This window comes from Sodiomyces alcalophilus (assembly GCF_042370955.1).
Source record: "Sodiomyces alcalophilus JCM 7366 unplaced genomic scaffold ACRALscaffold_5, whole genome shotgun sequence".
In the NCBI taxonomy this organism is placed as follows: Eukaryota; Fungi; Ascomycota; class Sordariomycetes; order Glomerellales; family Plectosphaerellaceae; genus Sodiomyces; species Sodiomyces alcalophilus.
The window spans coordinates 870,128-894,089 of NW_027263536.1; the positions used below are offsets into that span (position 1 = coordinate 870,128).

Here is a 23,962-nt window from a genome sequence, read left to right on the forward strand (position 1 = left end):
GTTCAATTAACCAAGATGATATGCGTGAAACCATAGTCTCGCCAACGTTACAGTCTCTGCCTGCCAGGTTGGAGATCTCCAAAGTACCCTCCGACGGGCCTGGAAAGTCGTGGCTCGCGCCGTGTTGTGCTCCCGAGATCGTCTCGGGCGCAGGAACAGATCGCCATCCCATCATCGCATGTATCGTCGAGGCTTCGCTGCAGGATGAAACCGAACACAAGTGTCCTGCATATCTAACCTCGTAAGGTCATCTAGCCAGCACACCACTTTATCACCACTGCCTCGCCAAGACGTGGTACGCTCGCACAACCATTGTCCAGTCACGTCTTGTATCTTTTTACCTATGACGGTTCTCAGCCACTTTGGACCGCTTCCCCTGGTGCCTTTCCAAGTTGATGATCACTCGGTTCCTGGTTGCTCGCGATGCTTTTTCTGTGCTACTTCCATGTGTTGGTCGACAAGACTCCTCCGCTAAATGTTGAAACCCCCCGTTGCATAGGGCAGTCCGTTCCATTTTCCATGTTGACTGAATGGCCTGACTGTAGGCACGCACTGGATTCGCCGTACGTGGTCATAAGTCTTCGCATCAACTACAAGGTCGCTTCCTCCTGTCCAACTTGCCTCCCACACGATTGCCCGCGCCGACACAATTCCGACAGCACAGAAGTCTTCACGAATCCTTACATGATGTCACCTGGATCCATCAACGGCCAACCCTCGCCTAACGGCAAGGAAACAACGCGAATGGCTCTGGTAAGCGCCCGCGGCTCCCACACCGGTCCGGTCCGATTGAGGCTGTGCCAGCCGCGTCGACCACAAGTACCTGCAGTACTGAGTAAAAACGTATGCATGGAGTGCAGAACAGGCCCCTCCATACCGTCCCTCTGGTTCTGACCAGGAAGAAGAAGAAGAAGAAGGGCAAGGGAGAGAGGGCTGTTGGGGTCACCCGGTCCAAGGATATGATAACCCCCGATTGGTGGCCGTCTTACCCACCTCACCTACATTGTACCTGCGGTGCAGGTGCCGACCCGTGGTTCTAAAAATAGGCTAAAAATAGAAACCATCGAGCAAAAAGGTCCGCACCAACGCACATGGGCACATGGGCACGGGTAGGTATGAAGTACCGTATTGGGCCAATTATTCGCCCACTAACGGTAAAGCGGATAAGTTCCTGCAAGCCACAAAGCGTCGGTCGGTGACCAAGACCAGACCATGAATCTGGAGCTTTCGTATACGCGACCGCGAGAGGAACAGAAGATAACCCCGTTGACGATATCACCCACCCACAGCTTTTCACTGCAACCGACTCTCTCTACCTTACTCCCCGACAGACTTGGAGAGCTTTATCTGCCGTGGGTCTGTAGAAGTTTCGAGATATTTTGCTGCATCCACCAAAGCCTTTGCGTCGCGACTATACACTATATCCATCCGCGTTGTCATGGGCCTCCGCTTATATCAAATTAGAGGTCCCAAATAGCACCCCTCTTTCGCGTCTTCCATGGCGAGGATCAAGACTGGACCGGACAACCACGAAGAAAATACTGGGTATTAGAATGCAGGCATACTCTCTGCAAAATGTGTGTAGGCCTTTGCTTGACCCTGACCAGTCGGTCCCCCTGAATCTCAGGAACCCTCTAATGATATCCGAGAAACGCCAAAATCGCTTTACCATCCTGCCTATGCGAGTAAAAGTTTTCCCTTTGCTTCCGCCCCCGATCCTGTCATCCCTGTTGGCTCCATTCCAGAGACGTTCACTGAACTGACAATCGCTGCCCAGTAGGGGTAGCCAGCGCCTCCACACATTCCTGTTCCTGTCGCCGTTGCTCCGACATGAATCTCGTTCGGCCTCGCCGAGTACGGAACCCCTCCACCATCTGAAGATGCGTGCGCGGTGTGGGATGAATCGGGTCGGTCTACTTACTTTTTTTTCCTCCCCTGAAGCGGCCCAAGTCGATGGCCGAACAACAAAAAATAATATTAGTACACAGAAAGGGTCATTACTTGTGAGATGCCCGCGTCTCGTGGACCAAGTCGGTCCATGGTCGACCTGCTCACTATGAGCCGGCGGGTTTGCTCGCCGTTCCGGTGAATGCGCCGAAGCCTCCGTGGTCGGCCGCACCACCGTCCGGTTTCATCGTGCCATTAAGCATGGGGCAAAGCCTTGAAGGAAGAGGTGGAACTGTTAGCGTATTTTCTTGTGCAATCCTGACAAGTTCGACTATTAAGAAAGAAATGGTCCTTCGAGTCCGCTTGGATCGAGGAACCGAGGTGGCCACATATGAATTCTTCGTCTTGAAGGGTATCGGGTTTCAGTCCCCATCCTCGTGCCCGCCTTCAGCGTCATTGTGTTCAGCCTTGTGCTGCTCATTTGGCTCGCTTTGACCAGCAAAACGGACGCGACGCGCACTTGCCGACGCCCTGGGCCGTGACCGTGGCTGGCGTCGAGGTTGACCCACGCCTGCTCCAGAGCCGGGGAGAGATGGGCCTTCCATGTCTTGCAAGCGGCTCTTCTCCACGTCCCTGCGCCGCAACCGCAACTGCGCGATCCGAAACTTGAACGGTGGGGTATTAAAGGGAGAGGGTAGTTCTGCACGATGCTTGTACTTGGGGTTCCTGAATTCCGCCAAGACATCGACCTTGGGCCGGGGGGGCAAACCATCAACAAAAGTGAGAGTCGACGTACTTTTTATTGGTCTTGATGTGTCCGACCTGGCCGCAGTTGTTGCACTTGCGGGTCGTACCCGTCGTGGTGGCGACCTTGTCGGGCTCGGGGGTGCCGGCCTCGGTGCCGGCCTTGGATCGGTCGATGCCCTTCTGGGACTCCCGGGCCTTTCGGCGGGCCTTGTTTCGGTGGAGTCGGTCGAGCTCCTTGTTGATTCTATAACGTGGTCAATGAGCAGCTCTGGGTCTACTCCGGGGAAATGCATACTCAAGAAGTTTGCGACGGTCTTCGGCCGTGCGTCCCGTGGGCAGTCCTTCATAGATACTAAAGCAAGCACAATGTCAATGGGGAATGCCCAGAGGTGCATCTCCAACCCGGACACGGGGTCGAGAGGGTACGGGGGTGTCCTTTCGTACTTGAGGTCTTCCAGCTCCTGCTCCCTCCTCCGCTTGATGTACCGGTCGATGATGACGGGATCGTCCAGGATGACCGTGCGCTGTTCGCGCTGTCCGTCTTCTCCCATGACTTCGCGCGTGATCCGGAGCCTCTTTCGCTGGCTGCGGCTGGCCGAGGTCAAGCCGGTAATCTGGCTGGCCCCTTCGTCGATGTGGCCGGGCGTCTGGGAGACTTGCGTATTGAACCGTTCGTCTTCGTCGGCCGGCGGCGGCACGACGAGCGCGTCGTCTTTCTGGGCGGGGTCTCCGAGGGTGGATTTTTGCTTCTCCCAAATCTCGCGGATGCCCTTCTTATACATGGCTTCCTGCTCCTTGACGTTGTAAGCGTGGCCGTTGTACGCCTTGCGCATGGCGTCGGGGTGGGCCGCCATGGCATCGGCCGCCGTGGTGTGAGAACCGCCTCTCTGGACCGTCTCGATGTAGCCGCCCTTCATAGAGGTGCGGATGAAGCTGAAGCCGAGACCGCGGCCGGTCGGGTCGCCCTCGCCGTGCAGCTTGAGCATGGCCTTGCCGGCCGACGCGTCGATGAAGGCCTTTGTGGTTTTCCAGGGTGCCATCCTATCGGCGAGCCTCTCTTCGTTCTTGTCGGCCCCCCTCTTGGTCCCTCCTTTCGCGGTCGCCGTCTTGTCGTCCTCTTCATCGTCGACTTCGTCGTTCTCGTCGTCCAGATTGACATTGTCGGGGTCGAAGCCGGCGTCCTCCAGCATCTGCATGCCCACCTGCATGCCGTCGATCAGGCAAACATCCTCGGGCTTGATCATGGCCCGGATGCCGGCCTCGTCCATCAAGGTCTCGCCGGGTCTCAGCTTCCACTGGCCCTTGTCGAGCTTGGCGTAGACCAAGAACTCCTTCAGCTTCTGTCGATTCTGGGCGTCTGTGGAATCGGCGATGTGCTTGGTAATCTCCGACAGGTTGACGACGTTGTTGGGGTTTTTCCTCATCATGCGGTACGAGATCATCTTGATCCTGTTCTTGGAAGCATTCGTCACCTTTCGGCTGTGAGGGCCCGGGATCTCCACGGATGGGAAGGTCTGGCCAACAACGAAGAGGTGGTTGATGTTGTGGAGATACCACTTGGAGCCTTCCACGCCGGTGGAGCTCCTGATGCAAAGGAAATCGGTGGACCGGGGCGTGTGCTTGAAGATGGGCGCCCGGTACATCTGGTTGTGCAACGTTGGCGTCACCTCACCCGGGTTGACCTCGCCGAATATCGCAAAAGGCGACCTGTCTTCCGGGTGCAAGATGTGAGACTCGCCCACCTCCAGCTTGGGGGGTAACTCTTCGTCGTCCATCTTCTTCTTGCGGTAGTAGTTGATAACCCGGTTGCCCATGCCAAAGTTGGAGAGCACGGGAGGCGTCCGTTCGCAATACTCGAATAGAACGGCACTGGCGTTGTCGGTAAGGCCCAGGTCCTTGGACCATTTGAAGACTTCGTGCGGCTTTCCCTTCTTGGTCTTTCGCTTGTGGTAGGCCAGCTTGTCGAATCGAATCGTCTGCCTCTCGTGCTTGCCGAATTTGAAATAGGGCCGGTGGTAAGGGTTGTTCCGGACGTCCAGCTTGACCTTGTAGAAGGGCCAGGTGAGGCGCAGCGCCGGCATGCTGTGTTCGACGTCCAGGTTACCGAGCGTCGCTCTGACTTTGTGTTTATGGTTCTCCTTGAGAAGTTCGTAGGCATCGTCGTTGGACAGGTTGAAGCGCCGGAAAACGTCGGGCCTAGTTTCCCCATCCGCCATGCGCGTGAGAGTCTGTACGGTTCGCTGACGCTTGGGCCCTCGTTGAGACTCGTTTTCCTCGAGGAGAAGATACGGATCATTCATGTCGAGGAGGACCCGCTTCGCGCCACGCTTGGTCAAATCTTGGAACGAATCGAACGAAGGAGCCGCAAAGCGGTAGAGGTCGGGAAGACCGGTCGGAAGAGGCAGCCTGGACTTCTTGCGAGGGGGAGCGACAGCATCGTCCTTATTGAGAAATAGGTCGTCCCACTCGTCGTCGGATCCCTCGTCATCATCGTCGCGGTTGTCGTCGTCGGCGGGGGCAGGTCTCTTATTCGATGCTTGCGCGGCGGCAGCCGCATCGCCGGCCTCGGCTTCTCGATGGGCCTGCATCTTGCTCTCGAACAGCTTCTCGGTATGTTCGACTTGCATGAGCCAGTCGTCGCAGACCATCTCGATGTCTTGGAGAGTAAAGCCGGCGACCGTCTCCGAATCCGACTCGAGATCCAAGTCGAAATCATCCTTGCTGTCTTCATCGTCAGAGTCTGGCGTGGAACAGTCGACGAGGCCTTTCGCCTCCGCTTCGATGATCCTCTGCTTGCGGCTGACGGTGGCAGGGCCCGGAATGCGGAACAGCTTCTCCTGGTCGGGGGCGAGATCCAGAGTCAGCTTGCTGGTGATGAGTGGCTTGGCTTTCTTGCCTGAACGTTTCTCCTTCCGGTACGCCTTCTTGGGTGGGAGCAGCTGGTTCCACTGGAGGACGGCGCAGTTCTTGAAGCCGGGGAAGGCCTGCTTTACGAACGCTTCATAGTTGTCCGGGGGCGCAGGGATGTTGGGGTCTTGGTTGGTAGCAAGAGACTCGAGGTCCGCATCGGTGTTGAAGTTGATGGCCGAGTATGAGTCCGGGCCGTCGGGATCGTGTATGTGGGCACCAGGTGAAGTGGCACTAGCGACGGGGTCGACAGGAGAGGATGGTAGGTCGCCATCGCCAAAAAGATCGTCGGTATCGTTGCTGTTGTCGCCGTCATCGGTCAGTCCCGGGACAGAGAGAGAGGTAGCCACGTTGGGCTCCTCCTCTTCGGGAAGATCATCGTCGCTGATGTCTTCAAAATCCTCTGCATCGGCAGCTTTGTCGGTCTGGTCGAAGGGGGTGTCGTGATTGAAGTCGATGCCGAGGTTGCCTTCACGCTCGCCTCGTGCGAGTAGGTTCTGAATATTCTCATCGTCTGCAGCATCCTGGGCCTTCCAGGCTTCCTCGTTGAGAGAGGCAAAGTCGGTCTCGGGGGACGTCATGGTCGTAAGGTGTGTCTCGATGGATTGCGTCGCGATACGCGTAGCCCCGTTGGCCGTCCCCTTAGACGCCTCCAAAATGGGCCACCGAGGATTCGGGTGAAAGAACCATGCCTTTGTATCGGCGTCGCTGTGGGATAACGAACGGAGGTCGATGTTATGGGATGTCGTATGTGATTGCGACGGCGATATATGCCGAGCCTTATGGAAAGAAGGAGGAAGGTTCAGGTTGGAGGTCCGAAATTCGTAAGACTCAGACGGATATCTGCATGAATGCCTGAGGCAGCAAAGGTTAGCCAATCGTCCATTTTAGGTACAACACGGCCACTTTGCCAAGCCACCGTCAATATGGCTGGGGGCAGTCTATGTGGCGCATGAGGTGGCTGGTAATATCGAAGGGTGTGGTTCGTATTACTTGCTGTTCTTTTCTTACCTTGGACGCGTGCCAGATACTTAGTATGTTTTCTTTTCCAAAAAGGAGTGACGTGATGTATAGATACTTCTAGTGAATTGTACTGAATTTGCAAGATTGGCTCTTTTGGATCAGAAAGTGGTTTGCGATATGATAGTGAGCTGGTCTGGGCTTGGAAGTTCGATGAGATATTGAGGATAAAAAGGTTGAAGATCCTGGCGCTGTATTTTTTGATAGAGGAATGGGATAATAGAAGAGAAGACAGCGAATTATTTCCAAGATTTTGTGCGAAATTCAAGATATTGCTCAGGCTTATCTGACTTGAGTGATATCTGAGAGGCGGCATCTACGGAAGTTGCCCTATTATACTGCCTTGAGCTGCAAATATCGGGCAACAGCGTAGTGTAAAAGTTACAATCCACTTACCAATGAAGGTCATTTGACTCCGAGGGCAATAGCTTGCGTATGAGATCGAAATCCAAGCAAGTCTGTGTGAGAGAGCCGCGAATTCACTGCCGTATTAGGCAGTTACCTACGGGCAGCTTCGTCATTTGAGCCTCGAATATCGCGTTCCTGCCCTGGTAGAATCTATCCAAGTTGAGCCTCGGACGATAATCGAAGCGAAAAGCCACCGAGGCTGCTCTGCTGGGTAGCTTGTCGGTTTAGACTCGTACACCGACATCCTACGTCCCGGGACTGCTGCCAGACGTGGGACAAGAGTCCCACGTTCAGTCATATAAAATATAATAAATCTTTTTGTTCTACAATTCCCCATAATGGTACAAATGACATTGAAGACCACCGACCCAATCGCAAATTCGTCCGTAGGACATGCGAGAGCCCGAGGGTTCATCCCGTACCGTCTCTGGCAACTCCATACGCCTGCTCCAACGAATCGAATCGTCCAACGCACAATATCTCAAGTCGTGACGAGTTACGCACCGGCCAAAAAGCGTAGCCCTCCTCCTTCCGGACGGCCTACTTGCAGCGCTTCTCCACAATGTTGACACCATTCTCCTCGTACTCCTTGCGCGATATCCACATCTGGTGGAAAGTTCCCAAGCTCGCCAGGATACTGCCTCCGATCCAGGCGCCGAAACGCCGCTCCGACGTCAATCCCGCCGCGTGGATCTTAATCTTCGAACCGGGATACATGGCCATGAGTTCGTTGTTAAGCCGGTCGTTGAACCCGTTGAGCAGGCTCGTGCTACCGGTGACGACAATGTTGCCCAGGAGGTTCGGCCGCAGGTCCACATCGACGCCGTTGAGCGCACTGCGGATGAGCTCGGGGATGGTCTGCACCTTGCCACCCGCGGCCCCGTTCTCCTCGCCAGCAGCGGCACCAGCGCCGCCCGGCGTCGGGAGCGCAGCCGCCTCGTCCCACATGCCCTCGGAGACCCGGTAGCGCTGCTCGCGCCACATCTGGTTCGCGCCGTTGGGGAACTCGAAGATGCGGCCGGGGTGCGTGCGGGCGAGCTCTTCGTTCTGCGGCGTCAGCAGCTTACCGGGCCCGCGCCAGACCTCGACGACGGATTCCTTGAACTCGGTAATGACGCGTTCCTCCTCGTAGAGCCGGAACGAGTCGCTGATGGGATAGCCAAAGTCGCGCGCCTTGTACTGCGCGGGGGCGCCGGCGTCGACGGGCGACTTGTTCTCCACCATGAATGTGGGGACGAGATCGATCTTGGGGTCCGACGCGTCCCACATGCTGCGGATTTGTGAGGAGAGCCAGAGTCCGCCGATGGAAGACTTTTGGACGGAGCGCTTCAGACACATGCCGTCGTGGATGGCCGAGACGGACGTGTTCGCACCGCCCACGTCGACGACGAGGGCGCTGGGTTTGCCCGCGGCAAAGGCAGAGAGGACGGATGTCCGGCTCAGCCAGAAGGCGGGGCAGCCCCAGTGCTCCATGATCACCTCGATAGCCTTCTCCCTCGACTTGGCGGTGTTCCACGGCGCCTCGGTCATCAGCAGAGGGTTTTCCTGCAGGGACTTTTCTAGTTCTTCGACATCCTCCATGGCCACATCGCCCTCGGCATCACCTCCTCCTTCCTTGGCATCCTTGGGATCATCGTTCAGGCCGTTCTTCGAGGGGGGTGTCGGCCGGTCGGGCTGCAGTCGTTTCACCAGCATGTATTCCCACATTTTGACCGCGGTATCCCAATCCTCCACCACGCTGTCGCGTGACATGTAGTTGCGAACTTCAAAGTCGGGCCGCGGGATCAGGCATTCGTCACCAAAAAGAGTCGTCGGGGGGTCTCTGTTCGTAATGCGACCGTAGAAAGAGGGCACGATGCACTTGGGCACATCCTCGCCTGCGAAACCTGCACGCGTATGGCAGTAGCCTGGGTCGAGCACCAGGGCCGAAACCTCATCTACGAGCGAATTAGCAAGAGAGGAGAATGGAGCCAAAAGACTGGGGAGTGGGTGCGCTCACCTCCTCCGTAGACGTCGGTCGGCTGAGCCGATGACGACAAGGGCTGTTGGGACATGATCGCGCGACTCTCGTGAGGACAGAATAGAAGTTCAAATTGCTGGGGGGAATACGGAGTAGAAATCAGAAAAACACAATGTGTGGCGCGTATTTTATGGTTTGTGACGCGGCGGTCGTCCAGTCGGTCCAAGTACTTCGTAGTTTACTACCTAGGTAGCGCGGCAAGGCTGAAGGGAGAGGATTTCATAGGGTTGGTGGGGGAGGAGCTTTGACCAGTCTCGGTGTGGGTCAGTTTCGGTGAGAGCTGGACTCAGATTATTAGGTAGAGTACATACATACCTAGGCGGTCTCGAGCGCACTCCGTGAGCTCTTAGTATACGAATAGGTACATGTAGGTACCTAAGGAGAAATACCGGGCGCTTAGGTACTTGGTTCTGCGGAGATGTCACGCTACGTACTACGAGGTAGAGAGGCCAGGCCGAGTAGGGCCAGAAAACGAGCCCTCCAAGAGAGGACCGGAATCATTATACCCAATGAAATACAATTCGCAGCCATTTCCATGTCCAACAAGATCTCAAACTCGAGGCATGGACGGCCTACTCGGCTCGAATTCATCGTCCATCCCATCATTGTAGAGGACCTCGCACACGCCCGCAAGTGGAATGTCCATGACCGCATCCGTGCCCTCATTCCACACATTCTTCCAATCCAACTGCGGCCCGCCACGTATCCTATGGTCCCGACGGTCTCGCTGGTCCCGCTGCCTCCTGTGCGCTGCGTTCTTGAGGCGACCCTTGGCGTCCACTACGGCAATCTGCGCCGCCGCGTCGACGACAGTCTCGATCGATTCCAGGGGGAGGGTCAGCACCTCGGTGTTATAGGCCGCGAGGGCGACGTAAATGTACACGAGCAGCATGGTGATGAAGGACGGGATGGCGAGGGCCCACCAGCGGTTCGGGTAGTAATAGATGCCGAGGACGTGGAGGAAGGGCGACGGGAGGTAGGACCACAGCAGGTAGACGAGGAACGTCAGGCTCGAGAAGAGGTAGAGGACGAAGCCGTAGTATTCGTACGTCGGCACCTTGGGCGACGCCCGCGGAACGGGCTCAAAGTCATCGTCCGAGGCGTCTGGCGTCGTCGGCCTCGACGGACGGAGGAGAGACGTCAGCGAGGGCGACGGTGGCAGAGGGGTCGGTGGGCGACCGTAAAACGGCGGCGCAAAGTAGTTGTGTTCGACGGGCTGCGGCGCCGAGTCCTTGGAATCGGTCTTAGTATTGGCGTCGTCGGCCTCTGCATCGTCGTCGCTGCTTTCGCCGGTGCCGGAGAAATCAGACTGGATATTGTCGGGAAAGGGTTCCTGCTCCTCGTCGCCGGACGAAGGCGGCATTGTCACATTGTCCCAGCTCATTTCAGTCCACGGCCAGAGAAAAGAGAGGTGTTGCCAGCGTTGACGGGCACCGGAACCCCGGGGTACGCGCAAGAAAGAAAAGGGTTGAAGGCACCCACCGGGGACATGTCAGTAGATACCTTGGCCAAAATGCCTGCATAGGATACATAGGTATAGGTACCTGTAACAGTGGCTGAGATCCACAGGAAAGTGGACCTATTTCAGGTGTGCACTCGGTAAGTCGGTGAATCGGTGAGCACGGAGTAAAGGCCGCCAATTCTTCCGTCTTCAAAGTAAAGGAGCAAGCCATCTCCCCCTTCTCTATTCACACTTGTTGCGCAACTCCTCTATAAAAGACCTCCAATGCCGAACACCCACACCTGCCCTCTCTCAAGCAATGCTTATGGTTGACTTCATTCCCTACCGCGAGGCAGCATGCGCCATCTCGGTTTCTATCCTGGTTTCTCACTTCGTACCCGGGCTCACCATCCTCGTCTTTCCCCATTAGGGCCCTGGTTCCGCCGCTCTGCGCCCCACGGTTGATGCTGGCCCCGGAACACCGCGGGAGGCAGGGGATTCGGCCTCAGTCGGGCCTGATGTATTGCCCACGCGACCCGATTCTCTTGGCCCCAGAGGTGCAGGTGGGGGTGAAGTCTGTGGGCTTCTTCCTCAGCGTCCCCCAAAATGACTCCTCCCTCGCCCGATGACTGACGCGGCCGGTGTTCCGCCTCCGTCCGCCCCTGTCGGAACCGGTGTCGCCTCTGTCGAGCAGGCTTGCGCGTGTGGTGCATTCCGTACATCGGGCATGAATGTCTCCCGGACCAGACCTCGCCGCATATGAAGCACCAGTCCTGCCCGCACTCGCATCTGGTGCCAGTCAAGTCAGCTTTCTCAGTCCGGACCATCGTCTTGACTCAACATGAGAGTGGAAGGGGTCATCATCGTCACACGCATACTTGACATGGTTGCAGCCGTCCCGCAGCTCCACAATCCGATGGCATTCTGGGCAGCTGCAAAAATTGTTCTTGTCCATGAGGTCCATCAGCATCTCGTCCTCCTCTTCGATTGTGCAGGGTCGACCAGGATGCGCCGCAGCTCTGCATTTGCGACACGTCCGCTCTCCGCAAGCTAGGCACTCGACCAGGTCGCCGCCGCCCGACGTCGCCTGGGAATTCCGAGAGTCGGCACCGCCATCGTCCCCGCCGTTGTCGGTGCCACCTTTCCCGCGATACCACTGCCTGCGTGCGTACCCCCGTGTCGGAATAAAGTCAGCACAGCGACCCTGCGAGCAGTACACGCGTTGGTTGGCCGGGGTAGTCTCCTCCTCGCGGACCTGCCGCCAGATCTCTACCCACCCGGGACACCGCACCCAGGCCACGACCTCTTCGGTCAGCGGCCTACAGCACCTCGGCGGCCACATGGCCGGGCTTCGCAGTCCCACCCGGATACAGTCCCGCAGGCATACGGCACACCACCAATGGCCACATGGGAGCTTGAACTCGGGCTCCCGACTGCTCAGACAGCCAACGCATGGCTCCGTTGCCTTGACACCACTCCCTGCCCCTCCCTCCGCAGCATTCCCCTGAGTATCATCGTTGATGTCCTGAAAGTCAGCTCCTAGCAGCTCTCTCTTCTCCTCTGGGGGAATCCACCGCCATGGCCCAGGCGGCTTTAGGGCCTCCCGCCCCATATTCAATAGCTTCCAGAAGGCCTCTGCGCCGCCGAAACCTGCCATTGTGAGAAATAAGTCGACAGCGCCGGTGATTTCCGTGTAATCTCCGCTACTGTTCAAGTCGACAAGATTGAAGCGGACAACCAGGTAAAAGATTTTCTCGTCAAGGGCCCGGAGAATTCCCATTCGGTGGCAACCCTGGACTGTCGCTCCCTCCTCCTCCTCCTCCTCGTGCAGTGTTTATCTTCTCTCACTCTTGTGTCTTGTCTAGTCGCCGGTCCTCGAGAACAACAAGCACCAAATCGATGTGTCTCGAACCTCGCCCGAGTCCGATTTCCGTAGCCTCGGAGACTTAGGAGAGGCGTAGGTGCCGAGATCGTTGGTGTTTATTTGTCGCAGTAGATGGAGGATAATGATACGAGTATAGTATAATCAAGGAAACAATTCGAGACATTCATCGAGTGCCGCCGACGTCGCGTTAAGTAGTTGGGCCGTAACATCATCGCAAGTGCTGGAAGATTCAAGCTCAAGGACGCATCTCGTCTGCCCAGACGTCACGTTGGCTCGAGCAAACGACCACAAAATAGCTATCCATCTCTATTGGCATCGTCCTCGTCCAGGGCTTTCCAGTCACAAAGAACGTCAAGTTTCCTCCGCCTTGTTTGAACCACGTTGGACTAAGAGCCGTAACCAGCGACGGATTCTGAAAGAAAACAAGAGTCGCGAGAGGCTTCCTCGTCCACCATAACTAGCCAGCACCGTCTGGGTCTATCCCGCAACAGGCATTTGACTCTGCTGAAGGTGAAGCCTCGGACATTCCCCAAGGACGTTCTGCAGATTAGGAAAATGCAGCACCGAGTTCTTTGCTTCATGACCTCAAGTCTACATGCACAAAGGTCGTGACGGTTCCATGACTGTGAAGACATTTTATTCTTCTATTCAAACCAAAATGGATAGCCTGGGCATTATACCAACGTTGTTTTCGTTCCCCCGTTTGCGAAACACCAGTATTGTCCCTGTCCGTCATCCCATTGCGTGTGTTGTTACACGAATTCGGCGGTGCCCCTGAATAGCAATAACCCATGTCTCGCACATGACGGCCGAAGATGGGGCGGTATCGCGAGCGCCTCGCCCAACAAAAGGCCAATCCAATATATCCCGCGTGATCTGGCGGTTCGGGCTGGCCCGCTGGTGTATGTTGAAAAACCCCAAATTCCCACCCAGCGTCAACAGACACCCAATCCCATTGTTCCCACGAGCTGACGCCGTAAAACTCCGTCACTTCGGTAAACTCCGTCGCTCATAACACAAAACGAGGGCCATATATAAGAAACACGAACAAGATAGAGATAGGGATTGGGGAACAATTAGTAGCTAAAGTCGACATGACTCATCTGCGGTATCGTCTTGTTGTTTTCTGACGAAGAGGCAGAGGACTCGGAATTCCCTGTTGTGCTTGCTGCTGTTGCCAAGCCCGGGTCGGACTGCGTCGTGGAAGTCGATTCCGTGGGCTGCAACTCGTTCCCCCCCGGTGGTTGCCCACTCGGCGACCAGCCTTCGTCCATAATCTGTTGGAAGCTCCAGCTGGGTTCGAAGCGCGTGCTGTTCCACGCGTAATCGACACGCTCGTACATTTCGTCGATTTGTTCCAGGCTCACTTTGCTCGTCTCGTACACCATGCACCAGACGAAAAGGACAGCGAGGATACAGAAGGCACCCCAGAGGAAGAAGATCTTGGGTCCAATGTTGCCGTATCCCGGTCCAGTGTCCACCATGTACGGCGTGCCATAAGCAATGGCGAAATTGAGGATCCAGTTGGAGAAGGTGGAGATGGACATGGCTTTGGCGCGGATCTTGAGGGGATATATCTCAGACGTTACGACCCAAGCCACAGGACCCCATGATGCTGCGAAGAAGAAGATATTGATGGCGCAAAAGACGATGAGGATGAGCTGAGCGGCTTTGGCGAGGTGGTCGCCGGCGGCGGCGGAAAAGGATGCGATTAAGAGCTGGCAGATGGCCATGCCGATGGCACCGACCATGAGCAGCTTTCGCCGGCCCCAGGTTTCAATGACCAAGAGGCCGGGAATCGTCGAGACAACGTTGATAATATGGAGGATGAGAGATTTCAGGTAAGGGTCTTCGATCTGGACGCCATCGAAGAAGGTGGTGCTGTAGTACATGATAAAGTTGATGCCCGTCAGCTGCTGTAGCATCTGCAACCCGCAGCCGGTGAGCGTACGGCGGCCCAGGTGAGGAGAGCCGCAAAAGACGTCTTTGTAGGTGTCCGGACCCAAGGAGAGCTCGTACTCGTGGTTCGCCACAATCTCCTGCAGCTCGTCGATGAGGGCTGGGTGGGTGATATCGAGGCGCCGCAGCCGGCTAAGGGAGAGGCCTGCCGCCTCCGGCTTACCTCGTTTGACTAGGTAGCGAGGCGTTTCGGGCAGGATGAGCAGGCCGGCCGAGAGAACAACAGCCCAGACCAGTTGCAAGCCGAGGGGTATCCGGTAGGCAGCTGCCGACGTCATGTGCTCGGTCAAGATGTTCACGGTCGAGGCTGCGAGGAGTCCGATGGTGATGGAGAGCTGGTAGGCGCAGACGAGAGTGCCTCGTATCCATTTGGGAGCCATTTCGGATTGGTATAATGGGACGAGGAGGGAGATGGCGCCAACGCCGACACCGGCGAAGAATCTAAGCGGGAAAGCAGTCAGTACACGCGGATCTGAACAAGTAGGGGAGAAAGACAGAATGTAAAGAAGAAGACGGCTTACCTCCCAACCAGGAGCATGGGGATGTTTGTCGCACAGACTTGGAATATGCCGCCAAAGCAGAATACGCCGACGGAAAGAATGAGAGACAGACGACGGCCAATCGAGTCGGCGCAAGGGGCACCGAGGAGGGCACCGAGAGCGGTGCCGGCGCTGAGAATAGCGACGATGATAGAAGACTGGTCGGGAGTGATGATGTGATTGCCGTTGGCGTCCGGTTCGTGGGTCGCAAAGTCCCGTCGAAAGGCTGTCATGGCGAGAATGCCGTTGATCGTTCTATATGAAAAGCAAGTCAGCACACAGAGTCCCGGAGCAGTCATGCCACTTGCGGCTTCCCATGATCCCAACGTCGCACTCGTCCTCCTCTTTCTTCGTCTCGTCTCATCTCATCTCTTCGCTTCTCCTGCCTCTGCCTGCCACGGCAGAAGACTAATATCGAACATGCCGAGGGTAATAAGGACCATCGGCAAGGGCGTCGGCGTCAGCTTACCCTGTGTCATAACCAAAGAGAAGGCCGCCGGAAGCAACGAAGAGGCCGACCATGATGGCCGGGGCTGACGAGCCGGCTACATTGTCCGGCTTCTGCCAGCCCATGGCAATCGCCATGGCGAGAAAGGCTGGCGTTGTCGATCCAGGGTGTTCGGGTAGCGGGTTTAGTCGAGATCTCCAGGGACAAGAGTAATGGCCGAGGGTTGGGGTCGTCGCTTTCGATTGACAACCATTTGACTGACTGGCAGATCAAGGGTCTGACCGACCGATTACAAGTGAGGAAGTTGGAAACAAAAAAGTGATGGACTGGACGAAGGTGTGGGTAGTGGTACAGACAGGAATGGAATGGGCCCTTGGACTGTTAGTGTCAGTCTTGGTTTCTTATGGGCCTAGCCCGCAGGCCAGGACACGAGTGGACGGACGGTTTACAGTCGTATGTACAACGTATGTACACTGTACGAACTCGTCTTGTAGACCATGGTTTCACAGTGCAGAAGTACTTCGTACTTGGCCGCCTAGTGTACCCAGGCGAAGCTTGTATCAGCCTGTCGAACAGTACTAGGACTCGTACGTTTGGGAGTGATTATTGGACTCGGTTTACCTAAGAAAGACGGCAGTTCTGTTCCAAAGCACCTTTGTAAAAGCTAGAACCCAGGGAGTACTTATCGGCACCGACTTGCTATTCTATTCGAATTGTCATTGCAAAGAAATATATCGATTACAAAACAGACGTACGGTACGGTCATTTGTACAATGAGGGACTGACTACCCAGGAAGTACTTTGTACTTTGTACTTGCACTTGGTGAAAGACCAAGTGTCGAGACTTTCTTTCGAGTCCGCTGACTGAGCGACCGCCTGGAGCATCCGCGCTCGGGATTGGCCACACCCGAAGCCTTCCCCACGAATAGTTTGATGACAGCCCCAGCGCAGTGCCTACCGGTGACTGACCGGCAGGTCCGTCCCTGGGGAAAGAGGGGAAAGGAAATCAATGTCAGGGGGCCCCCCTTGACCTTCAAGTGCCAGCCAGGCCATGCGACGGCTTGCCTCTGCGAATCAAAAGGTGCGCTGTAACGAGAAGCCAACGCCTCTTGTCCCATCTGCGTTAGGCATACAAACCACTGTACGTTGTACCTAATAGCGTCCCTCCCTCCACGCTTTAGTGGTTTAGGTGGTCGAAAGGTTTGCAAGTCTAGTGCTATACGTCGTATCATTGAGCCTTGCAGGAATCGAGCTTACATCGCACTGTGTGGTGAGAGAATCTTCCAGGTCAACCAGGTACGCAAATATTCGTACCATTCAGTGGATACGGCCATTGTCGGTTCTTTGCGGGGAAAGAGGCCAGGGCCAGAGGTATTCGTAGGCAATTCGGTACCTATCTGCCTGGTTGGCTGCGAGTTTGCCCTCTAAATTCTGTACTTACTTCCCCAATATTCGTAAAGAAGACAATCACTTTCGCGACCGCGTCTTATTCGTAACAGCGGGATGAGACGGCAATCCACGGGACACACCGACTGCTAGTGATGTGACTGTTCCGACAGGGGCCTGGAGATGAGCTTCGCGACTACAGGCGCCTCAGCAAAACTCGCCTCGGATACGGATACCGGGCCTACTGCCCTGGTCGAGCGACTTTTCGGCACGCTCACTTCCTACAGTAGAACCCGTCTGTCGATGCAGGAGACAGACCGCGACAATAAGTACGGCGCCGTGCCTGGCGGTCAGGGATACTGTTCCTGAGCTGGGATGCTCATGTCCCTAGCGCTGCCAGCCATGCTTCCGTCCCATGCCCAGTGGCATCTGCAAGTCGATACGTTGGAGGAAATGGGTGGCGGACTCTGAAGCCAACCCTAATGCCGTCAACCTGTCCGATGGAGCTCGCTATCCGTTCCCTTTGGCTCCCGTCACGCCGGCTTGAGAAAAGCCTGTGCCTCGAACGTACCGCGTGCTTGCGCAGCACTGGCCTGACCGTGGTTTCAGATTTTACACATGCCGAACATCTGCCATATCAGTGTCGGAAAGGAAGCAAGTCCATGAATGGCAGTTGCCGGTCAGACATGAAGAAGAGAGAACGAAACTCAAGCCAAGAGGGAAACCTGGCGATAGTAGCTACTTTTGACAGGCGACCACAATACCTAATCAGGTACCTGAGCACATGTCGGGCCTTGGCTCGGACCTGTTCAACTCGGGGTTCAACGTGTTCCTCGGCCACGGCTCGGCATCAAATTCCGACAAGTTTTTTTCCAAAATTTATTCCTCCCGCCCATGATGCAGATTTCAGCTTTTCACAAGTTGCCTGTTGGGACCCATAGAAATGCAGTCTATTCTCCACCATCTCTCCCTTGGTAGCCGCCGTTTGAAGTTGGCCGCAAAAAGTCGAAAGACATCAATGGAAGGAGGGAAGTGCAAAACAAGCAACCTTCAAAGTTACCAGGTACCAATGACTTGGAATAGTATTGTTTTACCCGTTGATCTGGGTCGATTTCTCTTTAGACCGACAGGTAATCATGCCAGGGAAGTTCAGAACCTACACGAATTTGCACTTGCACGCTGTAGTCTATGTTATAGTGTATCCTCTTGGCTTCGTTAGCCTACTCGGCACTTCCTTAGCCGCTCGCTCCGGCCCTCTATGCTTAAGTTACCGACTCACTCGCTTCGGGAACCTAAGACGAGTTACGGCACACAAGTGTCCGTATGGCAACGAAATAGCCCTCCCCTAAAAGTGCAACCCGCCGCATCGGAACAGACTAGAAGCTGTAAAGCGTTATTGAGTTCCGAGAAGTCACTAGAACACTTGTCTAGAACACACTGTTGTCAATGGATAAGTATCACGGTGAGCGACGTCGGTCTGGGAGGGGTATTTTGAAGGCCTTTCTTGGATAATAACAGGTAGGAAGATGAGATGACCTCTTCAAAGTGTCGCCAGGAAACCCTGGCACACGCTGCCGCATATTGATAGTGATTGACGAAGCAGTCTGGTAGTTTATAATGACCAAATCGAGGAACAGTTCGATAATAACAAAATGCTTGACCAAAAACTTGAGAAAATTATCATCACGTAACCCTATACCAATACATCCGTTCAGAGCATCCTATGCGCGCTGACTTTCTCTTGTTTCACTCATTGCCAGGTATCTTTATAGCCCTTTTGTACCAAACTTCATGCTGTCCCAAATCATCCATCCGCCTCCCAATTTCGACTTAAATCTCGAGGGTTGGTGTTTGGCCCTTGACGCGGCCAATGACCTGGTTCGGAGAGTACTTGGGAATCACCTCGTCGTCGTGTAGCATCTCAAACTCCTCGGTGGCGTCACGGCCCATGAAGTTCAGAATAGCCTGGGGACCGCCGGGGTGCTCGTCCAGCCAGTCGGTAAGGTCCAGCACGACACCCTTCACCACGACCCAGAGGTCTTCCTTGGTGTTGTGCTTGGCGACTTCCTCCATGGTGAACTCCTTGTCGGGGATCGTGAACTTCTTGGGGTCAGTGGGCTTGTCGGCCCCCTGGGGGACGGGTCCCGTGGAGGACGAGGTCTGCTGCTGAGGGACGGCGCCGGAACCAGAGCCGCTGGCACCGGACCAGTCGACGGTCACGCGGCCGGGCTGAGATGGGTCCAGGTGCAAGGAGATCTGGCCCACGCGAGCTGCGGCACCCGCGCTGCCGCTAAGGGCCTTCTGGAACAGGTAGTTGCTGGCCGAGTCACCAGCCACACGGCCGTAGACGACGCAGCCCAACAGGGACGAACCGCCCAGCCGGTTGGCGCCGTGCACGCCACCAGCAAGCTCACCGCAGGCGAAGAGACCATCGAACGGCTTCGTCTCGCTGTTCAGCACCTGGGCCTTGTCGTTGATCTCGATACCGCCCATGGTGAAGTGCAGCACGGGCTCCATGAGGGAAACGTGGAAGTCGTCGTTAATGTCGAACGGCACGTTGTGGAAGAACTTCTTGCCCCACGGGTCCTTCTGCTTGCCCTCGGCGATGGCATTGTAGGTCTGGAATGACTTTTGGAGGTGCTCGGGCGTGCAGCCAATCTCCTTGGCGAGCTCGTGGCCGGTCATCTTCTTCATGAGGCCACGGCCGGAGTAGTGGCGGGTGTGGAAGTCGAGGACGTTGGAGGCCTTGGAGTTGAGAACGAGACGGATAGGGAACTTGTTCTTGTCCTTCTCGTCCCACATCATGCCGGAGACGTAGTCGCGGTGACCCAGCTCGTCGCAGAAACGGTCGCCGTCGGCATTGAGAAGGATACCGCCCTCGCCACGCAGGGCCTCGGCAGCGAGGAACTTCCACTTCGAGCCCGGATCCTTGGGGTCGACGATGCCAGTTGGGTGGACCTGAACCTTGTCCATGTCGATCGCATTGCCGCCGATGGCCATGACCATCTTCTGGCCATCGCCGGTGGCGTGGGCACCGTTTGTCGTAGCAAGGCCGTAGGTATCGGGCCTATGCTGCTTCAGCAGCGAGGTGTCGCTGAAATCGGCGGCGTAACCACCGGTAGCCAGGACGACGGGGCCGTCGAGAGACAGCTCCTCGCCATTGTACTCGTACTTGACGCCAGTGATAGTATTGCCGTCTTTGTTGAGACCGGTGACGCGCGCCTTCTTGATGATTTGGACACGGTGCGGCTCGTTCTCGGCCAAGTCCTCAAGCCTCTGCATCAGGGCGTAGGTGATGGCCATGCCCGGGAATTTGGCGTCATGGCCGCGGTGCGTTCGGGGTTGGGAGTGACCACTGTCGGAGAATGGTTAGACGGAAAAGATGACGAATATGTGAATAGGAGATGCTACATACCCTAACCGGGAAACGAGGGTAAGATCGAGGTTAAAGACTTCCTGCAACCACTCCACAGCCGACGCGGACTTGTATGTGAGCACCTTAATCAGGTCGGGTCTAGCCTTATCACGGGCGGACTTGAGAGTATCTTCGTAAAATAGCTTGACGCTGTCGGGAATGCCCTGTTCGACTTGGGTTTGCGTCAAGGCGCCGTTGATGCCGGAGGTGGCCTTTGTGGAGTTGCCGCCGAAGAAACCTTGGGTGGGGACTGTCAGCAATGCTTTCACATGTGACTACTGAGGGCCCAAGATTGCGCAGGAAACGCCGACCAGGAACTGCGATTCCGAAACTCACCTTGCTTGTCTAGTACAACGACGTTTCCTCCAGCGAGGTAGATGGTGTGGGCAGCGCTCAGGCCGGACACTGGTGAAGAAGTCAGCAAAGCCAGTTCGGCCTTTAGAGTGGAGGACACGCGGCCTTGAGCATGCCAAAGGCCGAATCGACATTAGGACTGTTGGAAGACACTTACAGCCACCGCCGACGACAATAACTCTGGGCGCCATATTGATTTTGATGTGAAAGCGAGGATTAGATGGTCGGGGAGGGGAGTAAAGGAGGAAGAGAGGGAGTAATAATGGGAGGGGGGTGAGAGTTGAGTGTGTGGAAAGGAAGATTCAAAGAGTAAGCTTGGAAGTAGGGAGGAGAGCTTTAAGAGAGGTGGAACGGCCCAGCTTGGAATGCAACAAGTCTGATCGCCGAGGAACATGAACATATACCTCGCCGTATATGTATCGGGGTCAGAAAACAACTGATGGCGAGTCGTGCTTGTGGACCGAGCCGAGGTCTAGCTACTTCGTCCTCTGCGCGACTCTTCAGATTCCGCGTTGCGGGAAGAGGGCCTGCGGCGTGAGCTTGCCCCACAATAGTGGGGCGGAACGTGGACCCCCGTCCGGGGTCGGCTTGCCACCATTGCTGAGCAACTGACGCCACCTGGGGAACTGCCTGAATGCCGTTTTCGGTTATGTGACTTTGCCGGGGCGCTACTCAATCCAGCCAATCCCCCGCGATGCAATTGTCATGGCACCAGGGAGCTGGGGAGATCATTACGTTACCGGATGGATTACACGATGGACGATGTTGTCATTCTTCGAACAATGCGATGATCTATCTTTTGTAAAGCTCAAGATCATTGCACTATAGCTCGGATTATAGGTATTATCTCCTTATTTACTTGTCTTTAGGTATGATTCTCTCGGTTTAGTCATTGCAAAGTCCCAACGCCTTAATGTGGGCCAACTGCAACTTGCTCGCCGCAAGTTGAGCAGGTACAACGTACTTGGTGACGAGTTTCTACGGTCCCAGCAGCATTTTACGGGCACTTTACTTCGTATGTCTAAAAGACCCTGACATTGATCCAAGCAAGTCAGACCCGGAACCAGAACGCCAATGCAGTTGGTAGGTTTCAATCCAATTCATTGTCAAAGAGGTGCATTCCTCGGATGTACAACGTACTTATGTAATCATGTATTACCAGACCCGCATTAGCCGAACTCCGCACCACCTGCCACCTGGTTGATTGTACCTAGCTTTTAGCATGTGATTACCAGGCTGTCATGTCACCCGGACAAGAGTCAGCTGATTTCCTCAAAACGCCTTGTGGGTAATAAACACGCGCTTATTACGAACCGCTCTAGCTCCAAGAGTACCGCCTCTTGTCCCTGCTTCTGCCCCTTTGCATGTGATCGTTTCAGACGTCATCCGCTCGCGTCCAAGTTATATTCTTCTGAAAGTCTGAATGTTGAAGCCACCGTCTCCCATCAATTTTAGAGGTCTCCGTGTAGAACAATGAAGGAGCTATTCTGGGCAACATCGCGGAACCCTGCGACCCTTGGGTTATCGAGAAGGTACTGAGTAGCTAGGCAAACCAGTCTACGGATACGAGTCGACTAATGTACAGACGGATACAGGTGAGCCGGACCACGGAGTATGACGTACCGTCTCAGGATGCTTTATTCCCGTGATTTACAAAGTACGAAGTAATCCAACTCCCCTCATAATTTCCATTACCACAATTCAATACACCAGGTGTACTTTTTTTTGCTAGGCTACTGTGGATAGCAGTATGGTCAGTATGTTATCGGTTCGTGGCAGCCATAGAGAACCGAGTTACCTACTCTTGAAGTTGTGTGACAGTTTTACCACATTTCCACCAGTGGCTGGTTATGTGTGGCTGTATGTGGCTGTGCTACAGGTCATATGATGTGGGGTTTCATGACGACATTCGTGGGATGCTGGATGAAACACCAACAGGAGCACATTATCAATCTCTAAGTATCGGCGACGGAAGCGAATATCAAAATCTTTGAGAATGAAGGGCTTCAAAACGCTCGTCCTACTAGCTTCTTCATCCATAGTTGCAAGCCAACTTATCTACTTGCCCTTACAGCCCATCGGCGAGTCTCCCATCGCTCGCCGCAGCGAACAACAGAAGCCCCTCAATCTGCCTCCCATGCCTCCTCCCTCCGATTCGAACTCCGACCTGGATCACCCGCCGGGTCACGGTGCCGTTATCCTATCAGACGTCATGAGCCGCGACAAGAGCATTAATATTTTCGCCGGGCTCGCGCAAGATATCGAACCTGTCACGCTGCGACTAGACGACTCCAGCAAGAATACCACGGTACTGGCTCCGCTCAATTCCGCCGTCGAGGCATTGCCCCGGAAGCCCTGGGAAAACCCGTATGATTATAATAACCTGGGCGTTGATGCGTATGAGGGCGATGATGGTCGTGAGCGAGCCACGCGCAACCTCCGTCGCTTCGTCGAGGCACACTTGGTACCGCAGAGTCCGTGGAGGGAGAACGAGAAGATCAAGACAATCGGCGGCGGCAGAGAGGTGTGGTGGGAATCCAGAGATGGCACCAGATATGTAAGTGGCTTCGCTGCCTGCGAGGCTTGGGTGATGTTGTTTGGTTGGGCGGCCTATTGACTGCTCGCAGATCCAACCCGACAATATTGAGGTTGTCAGCGTGGCCAGAACTGTCGCGAACGGCGAGCTCGTGAGTACTTGGCATTTCCATCGTTTTACCTCAGCCTTTCATTGTACAGAAACTAACGATACTAGTGGATCATCAAGGGTGTCCATAATTACGCCCAAAGACCATGAATATTGTAGGCTGGTACGATTTAGGACGTCCTGACTCTATAAGAATACCCTTTTATATCTGATTTAGTACGGTGGCGTTCGGAATTGCTTATTTTGACGAGGCCGGTTACTGCAACTGTAATACTTGGTTTTTCTGACAATGGAACTATATAGTTGGTTTCAGAGTGACAGCGATAGCAACACGGACAACAGTACGAGCGTGATCGCGATACCAGTAAGAATAACGAAGTGATACATGTTGTCAGGGTACAGTTTATTTGGCGAAATCTCGACGGCTTCTTAGCAATCAGCCACCACAGAATACGTCACATTCTTTGCTGAGATATTGTACCGTCGATGGCCATTACTTGTGGATCTGGGATTATAACTACCTACCGACACGCGTTTCTTTCAGACAGCTTACATTTTTAGTCGGTATAGGCGTTGTTATCCGCAAGTATTGATCGCGTTATACCTGGTAGGCAGGTTCTAGAATGTATAACGGGTTCTTCGACTATACTCCGTAATCGGAATAACAGTACGAATAGGTACTTGTTTTCCGATGCCGTTTCCATTTCCAGTGTTGATTAGCATAAGGCATTGGTGTATGGGAGCACCGATAAGATGGACAACATCAGTATCGATGAATTCTTCGAGACAGTTGGTAAACAAAGCACCGGCAGACTCTAGCCATCCAGCTCTATGATTTTGTCCTGCGTCTGTTCCTATTTTCCCTTGAAGCTTCCTTGCTTTTTTGGGAGCGGAGGAGCCAG

General features: G+C 55.0%; 10 protein-coding genes across 10 annotated transcripts; 3 read left to right on the top strand and 7 right to left on the bottom strand.

Moving 5' to 3' along the window:
* Window positions 1-1,356: 1,356 nt before the first annotated feature.
* On the bottom strand, window positions 1,357-6,314 carry ACRALDRAFT_1082580 (uncharacterized protein). The gene is made up of 2 exons (XM_071019328.1): window positions 2,684-6,314; window positions 1,357-2,160 (listed from the first exon to the last, which is right to left on the bottom strand). The coding sequence occupies exons 1-2, from the start codon at window positions 6,120-6,122 to the stop codon at window positions 2,132-2,134; spliced, it is 3,468 nt and encodes a 1,155-aa protein (XP_070874014.1). The 5' UTR covers window positions 6,123-6,314; the 3' UTR covers window positions 1,357-2,131.
* Window positions 6,315-7,266: 952 nt separating this feature from the next.
* Window positions 7,267-9,146, bottom strand: ACRALDRAFT_1077151 (uncharacterized protein). Its single transcript, XM_071018603.1, has 2 exons — window positions 8,969-9,146; window positions 7,267-8,906 (listed from the first exon to the last, which is right to left on the bottom strand). Exons 1-2 carry the CDS (start codon window positions 9,021-9,023, stop codon window positions 7,510-7,512), a joined length of 1,452 nt encoding a protein of 483 aa, XP_070874015.1. The 5' UTR covers window positions 9,024-9,146; the 3' UTR covers window positions 7,267-7,509.
* A 236-nt stretch (window positions 9,147-9,382) lies between these two features.
* On the bottom strand, window positions 9,383-10,485 carry ACRALDRAFT_1064732 (uncharacterized protein). The gene has a single exon (XM_071017030.1). It carries the CDS (start codon window positions 10,350-10,352, stop codon window positions 9,540-9,542), a length of 813 nt encoding a protein of 270 aa, XP_070874016.1. The 5' UTR covers window positions 10,353-10,485; the 3' UTR covers window positions 9,383-9,539.
* Window positions 10,486-10,675: 190 nt separating this feature from the next.
* Window positions 10,676-12,091, bottom strand: ACRALDRAFT_2059766 (uncharacterized protein). Its single transcript, XM_071021898.1, has one exon. The coding sequence runs from the start codon at window positions 12,085-12,087 to the stop codon at window positions 11,230-11,232; it is 858 nt and encodes a 285-aa protein (XP_070874017.1). The 5' UTR covers window positions 12,088-12,091; the 3' UTR covers window positions 10,676-11,229.
* Window positions 12,092-12,931: 840 nt separating this feature from the next.
* ACRALDRAFT_1043708 (uncharacterized protein) lies at window positions 12,932-15,610 on the bottom strand. The gene is made up of 3 exons (XM_071015322.1): window positions 15,283-15,610; window positions 14,796-15,068; window positions 12,932-14,715 (listed from the first exon to the last, which is right to left on the bottom strand). The coding sequence occupies exons 1-3, from the start codon at window positions 15,396-15,398 to the stop codon at window positions 13,392-13,394; spliced, it is 1,713 nt and encodes a 570-aa protein (XP_070874018.1). The 5' UTR covers window positions 15,399-15,610; the 3' UTR covers window positions 12,932-13,391.
* A 1,140-nt stretch (window positions 15,611-16,750) lies between these two features.
* On the top strand, window positions 16,751-17,488 carry ACRALDRAFT_1064735 (uncharacterized protein). Its single transcript, XM_071017031.1, has one exon. It carries the CDS (start codon window positions 16,831-16,833, stop codon window positions 17,014-17,016), a length of 186 nt encoding a protein of 61 aa, XP_070874019.1. The 5' UTR covers window positions 16,751-16,830; the 3' UTR covers window positions 17,017-17,488.
* Window positions 17,489-17,922: 434 nt separating this feature from the next.
* ACRALDRAFT_211665 (uncharacterized protein) lies at window positions 17,923-18,455 on the bottom strand (the record flags this gene model as incomplete). The annotated part of the gene is made up of 6 exons (XM_071023751.1): window positions 17,923-17,939; window positions 18,006-18,074; window positions 18,109-18,183; window positions 18,218-18,314; window positions 18,383-18,396; window positions 18,431-18,455. 6 exons carry the CDS (start codon window positions 18,453-18,455, stop codon window positions 17,923-17,925), a joined length of 297 nt encoding a protein of 98 aa, XP_070874020.1.
* Window positions 18,118-20,819, bottom strand: ACRALDRAFT_1064736 (uncharacterized protein). Its single transcript, XM_071017032.1, has 4 exons — window positions 20,574-20,819; window positions 20,399-20,467; window positions 20,063-20,300; window positions 18,118-20,002 (listed from the first exon to the last, which is right to left on the bottom strand). Exons 1-4 carry the CDS (start codon window positions 20,605-20,607, stop codon window positions 18,478-18,480), a joined length of 1,866 nt encoding a protein of 621 aa, XP_070874021.1. The 5' UTR covers window positions 20,608-20,819; the 3' UTR covers window positions 18,118-18,477.
* Window positions 20,820-21,329: 510 nt separating this feature from the next.
* On the top strand, window positions 21,330-22,375 carry ACRALDRAFT_211667 (uncharacterized protein; the record flags this gene model as incomplete). Its single annotated transcript, XM_071023752.1, has 12 exons — window positions 21,330-21,360; window positions 21,392-21,431; window positions 21,464-21,495; window positions 21,529-21,615; window positions 21,674-21,700; window positions 21,796-21,833; window positions 21,886-21,948; window positions 22,012-22,040; window positions 22,082-22,129; window positions 22,163-22,169; window positions 22,238-22,268; window positions 22,296-22,375. 12 exons carry the CDS (start codon window positions 21,330-21,332, stop codon window positions 22,373-22,375), a joined length of 513 nt encoding a protein of 170 aa, XP_070874022.1.
* ACRALDRAFT_1064737 (uncharacterized protein) lies at window positions 21,848-23,850 on the top strand. Its single transcript, XM_071017033.1, has 3 exons — window positions 21,848-22,973; window positions 23,044-23,103; window positions 23,169-23,850. Exons 1-3 carry the CDS (start codon window positions 22,413-22,415, stop codon window positions 23,208-23,210), a joined length of 663 nt encoding a protein of 220 aa, XP_070874023.1. The 5' UTR covers window positions 21,848-22,412; the 3' UTR covers window positions 23,211-23,850.
* Window positions 23,851-23,962: the final 112 nt, after the last annotated feature.

Coding starts and splice junctions, on each gene's coding strand:
- ACRALDRAFT_1082580 (XM_071019328.1), bottom strand. CDS start 6,122: ATGACGTCCCCCGAGACCGACTTTGCCTCTCTCAACGAGGAAGCCTGG. Junction 2,161..2,683: donor CACATCAAGACCAATAAAAA/GTACGTCGACTC, acceptor TCTTCCTTCAAG/GCTTTGCCCCATGCTTAATG.
- ACRALDRAFT_1043708 (XM_071015322.1), bottom strand. CDS start 15,398: ATGGCGATTGCCATGGGCTGGCAGAAGCCGGACAATGTAGCCGGCTCG. Junction 15,069..15,282: donor CTCTTTGGTTATGACACAGG/GTAAGCTGACGC, acceptor CTTTTCATATAG/AACGATCAACGGCATTCTCG. Junction 14,716..14,795: donor CCCATGCTCCTGGTTGGGAG/GTAAGCCGTCTT, acceptor TTTCCCGCTTAG/ATTCTTCGCCGGTGTCGGCG.
- ACRALDRAFT_1077151 (XM_071018603.1), bottom strand. CDS start 9,023: ATGTCCCAACAGCCCTTGTCGTCATCGGCTCAGCCGACCGACGTCTAC. Junction 8,907..8,968: donor GACCGACGTCTACGGAGGAG/GTGAGCGCACCC, acceptor ATTCGCTCGTAG/ATGAGGTTTCGGCCCTGGTG.
- ACRALDRAFT_1064732 (XM_071017030.1), bottom strand. CDS start 10,352: ATGCCGCCTTCGTCCGGCGACGAGGAGCAGGAACCCTTTCCCGACAAT.
- ACRALDRAFT_2059766 (XM_071021898.1), bottom strand. CDS start 12,087: ATGGCAGGTTTCGGCGGCGCAGAGGCCTTCTGGAAGCTATTGAATATG.
- ACRALDRAFT_1064737 (XM_071017033.1), top strand. CDS start 22,413: ATGAAGGGCTTCAAAACGCTCGTCCTACTAGCTTCTTCATCCATAGTT. Junction 22,974..23,043: donor CCAGAGATGGCACCAGATAT/GTAAGTGGCTTC, acceptor GACTGCTCGCAG/ATCCAACCCGACAATATTGA. Junction 23,104..23,168: donor CTGTCGCGAACGGCGAGCTC/GTGAGTACTTGG, acceptor TAACGATACTAG/TGGATCATCAAGGGTGTCCA.
- ACRALDRAFT_1064736 (XM_071017032.1), bottom strand. CDS start 20,607: ATGGCGCCCAGAGTTATTGTCGTCGGCGGTGGCT. Junction 20,468..20,573: donor TATTGTCGTCGGCGGTGGCT/GTAAGTGTCTTC, acceptor CTTCTTCACCAG/TGTCCGGCCTGAGCGCTGCC. Junction 20,003..20,062: donor ACCCTCGTTTCCCGGTTAGG/GTATGTAGCATC, acceptor ATTCTCCGACAG/TGGTCACTCCCAACCCCGAA.
- ACRALDRAFT_1064735 (XM_071017031.1), top strand. CDS start 16,831: ATGAGCTTCGCGACTACAGGCGCCTCAGCAAAACTCGCCTCGGATACG.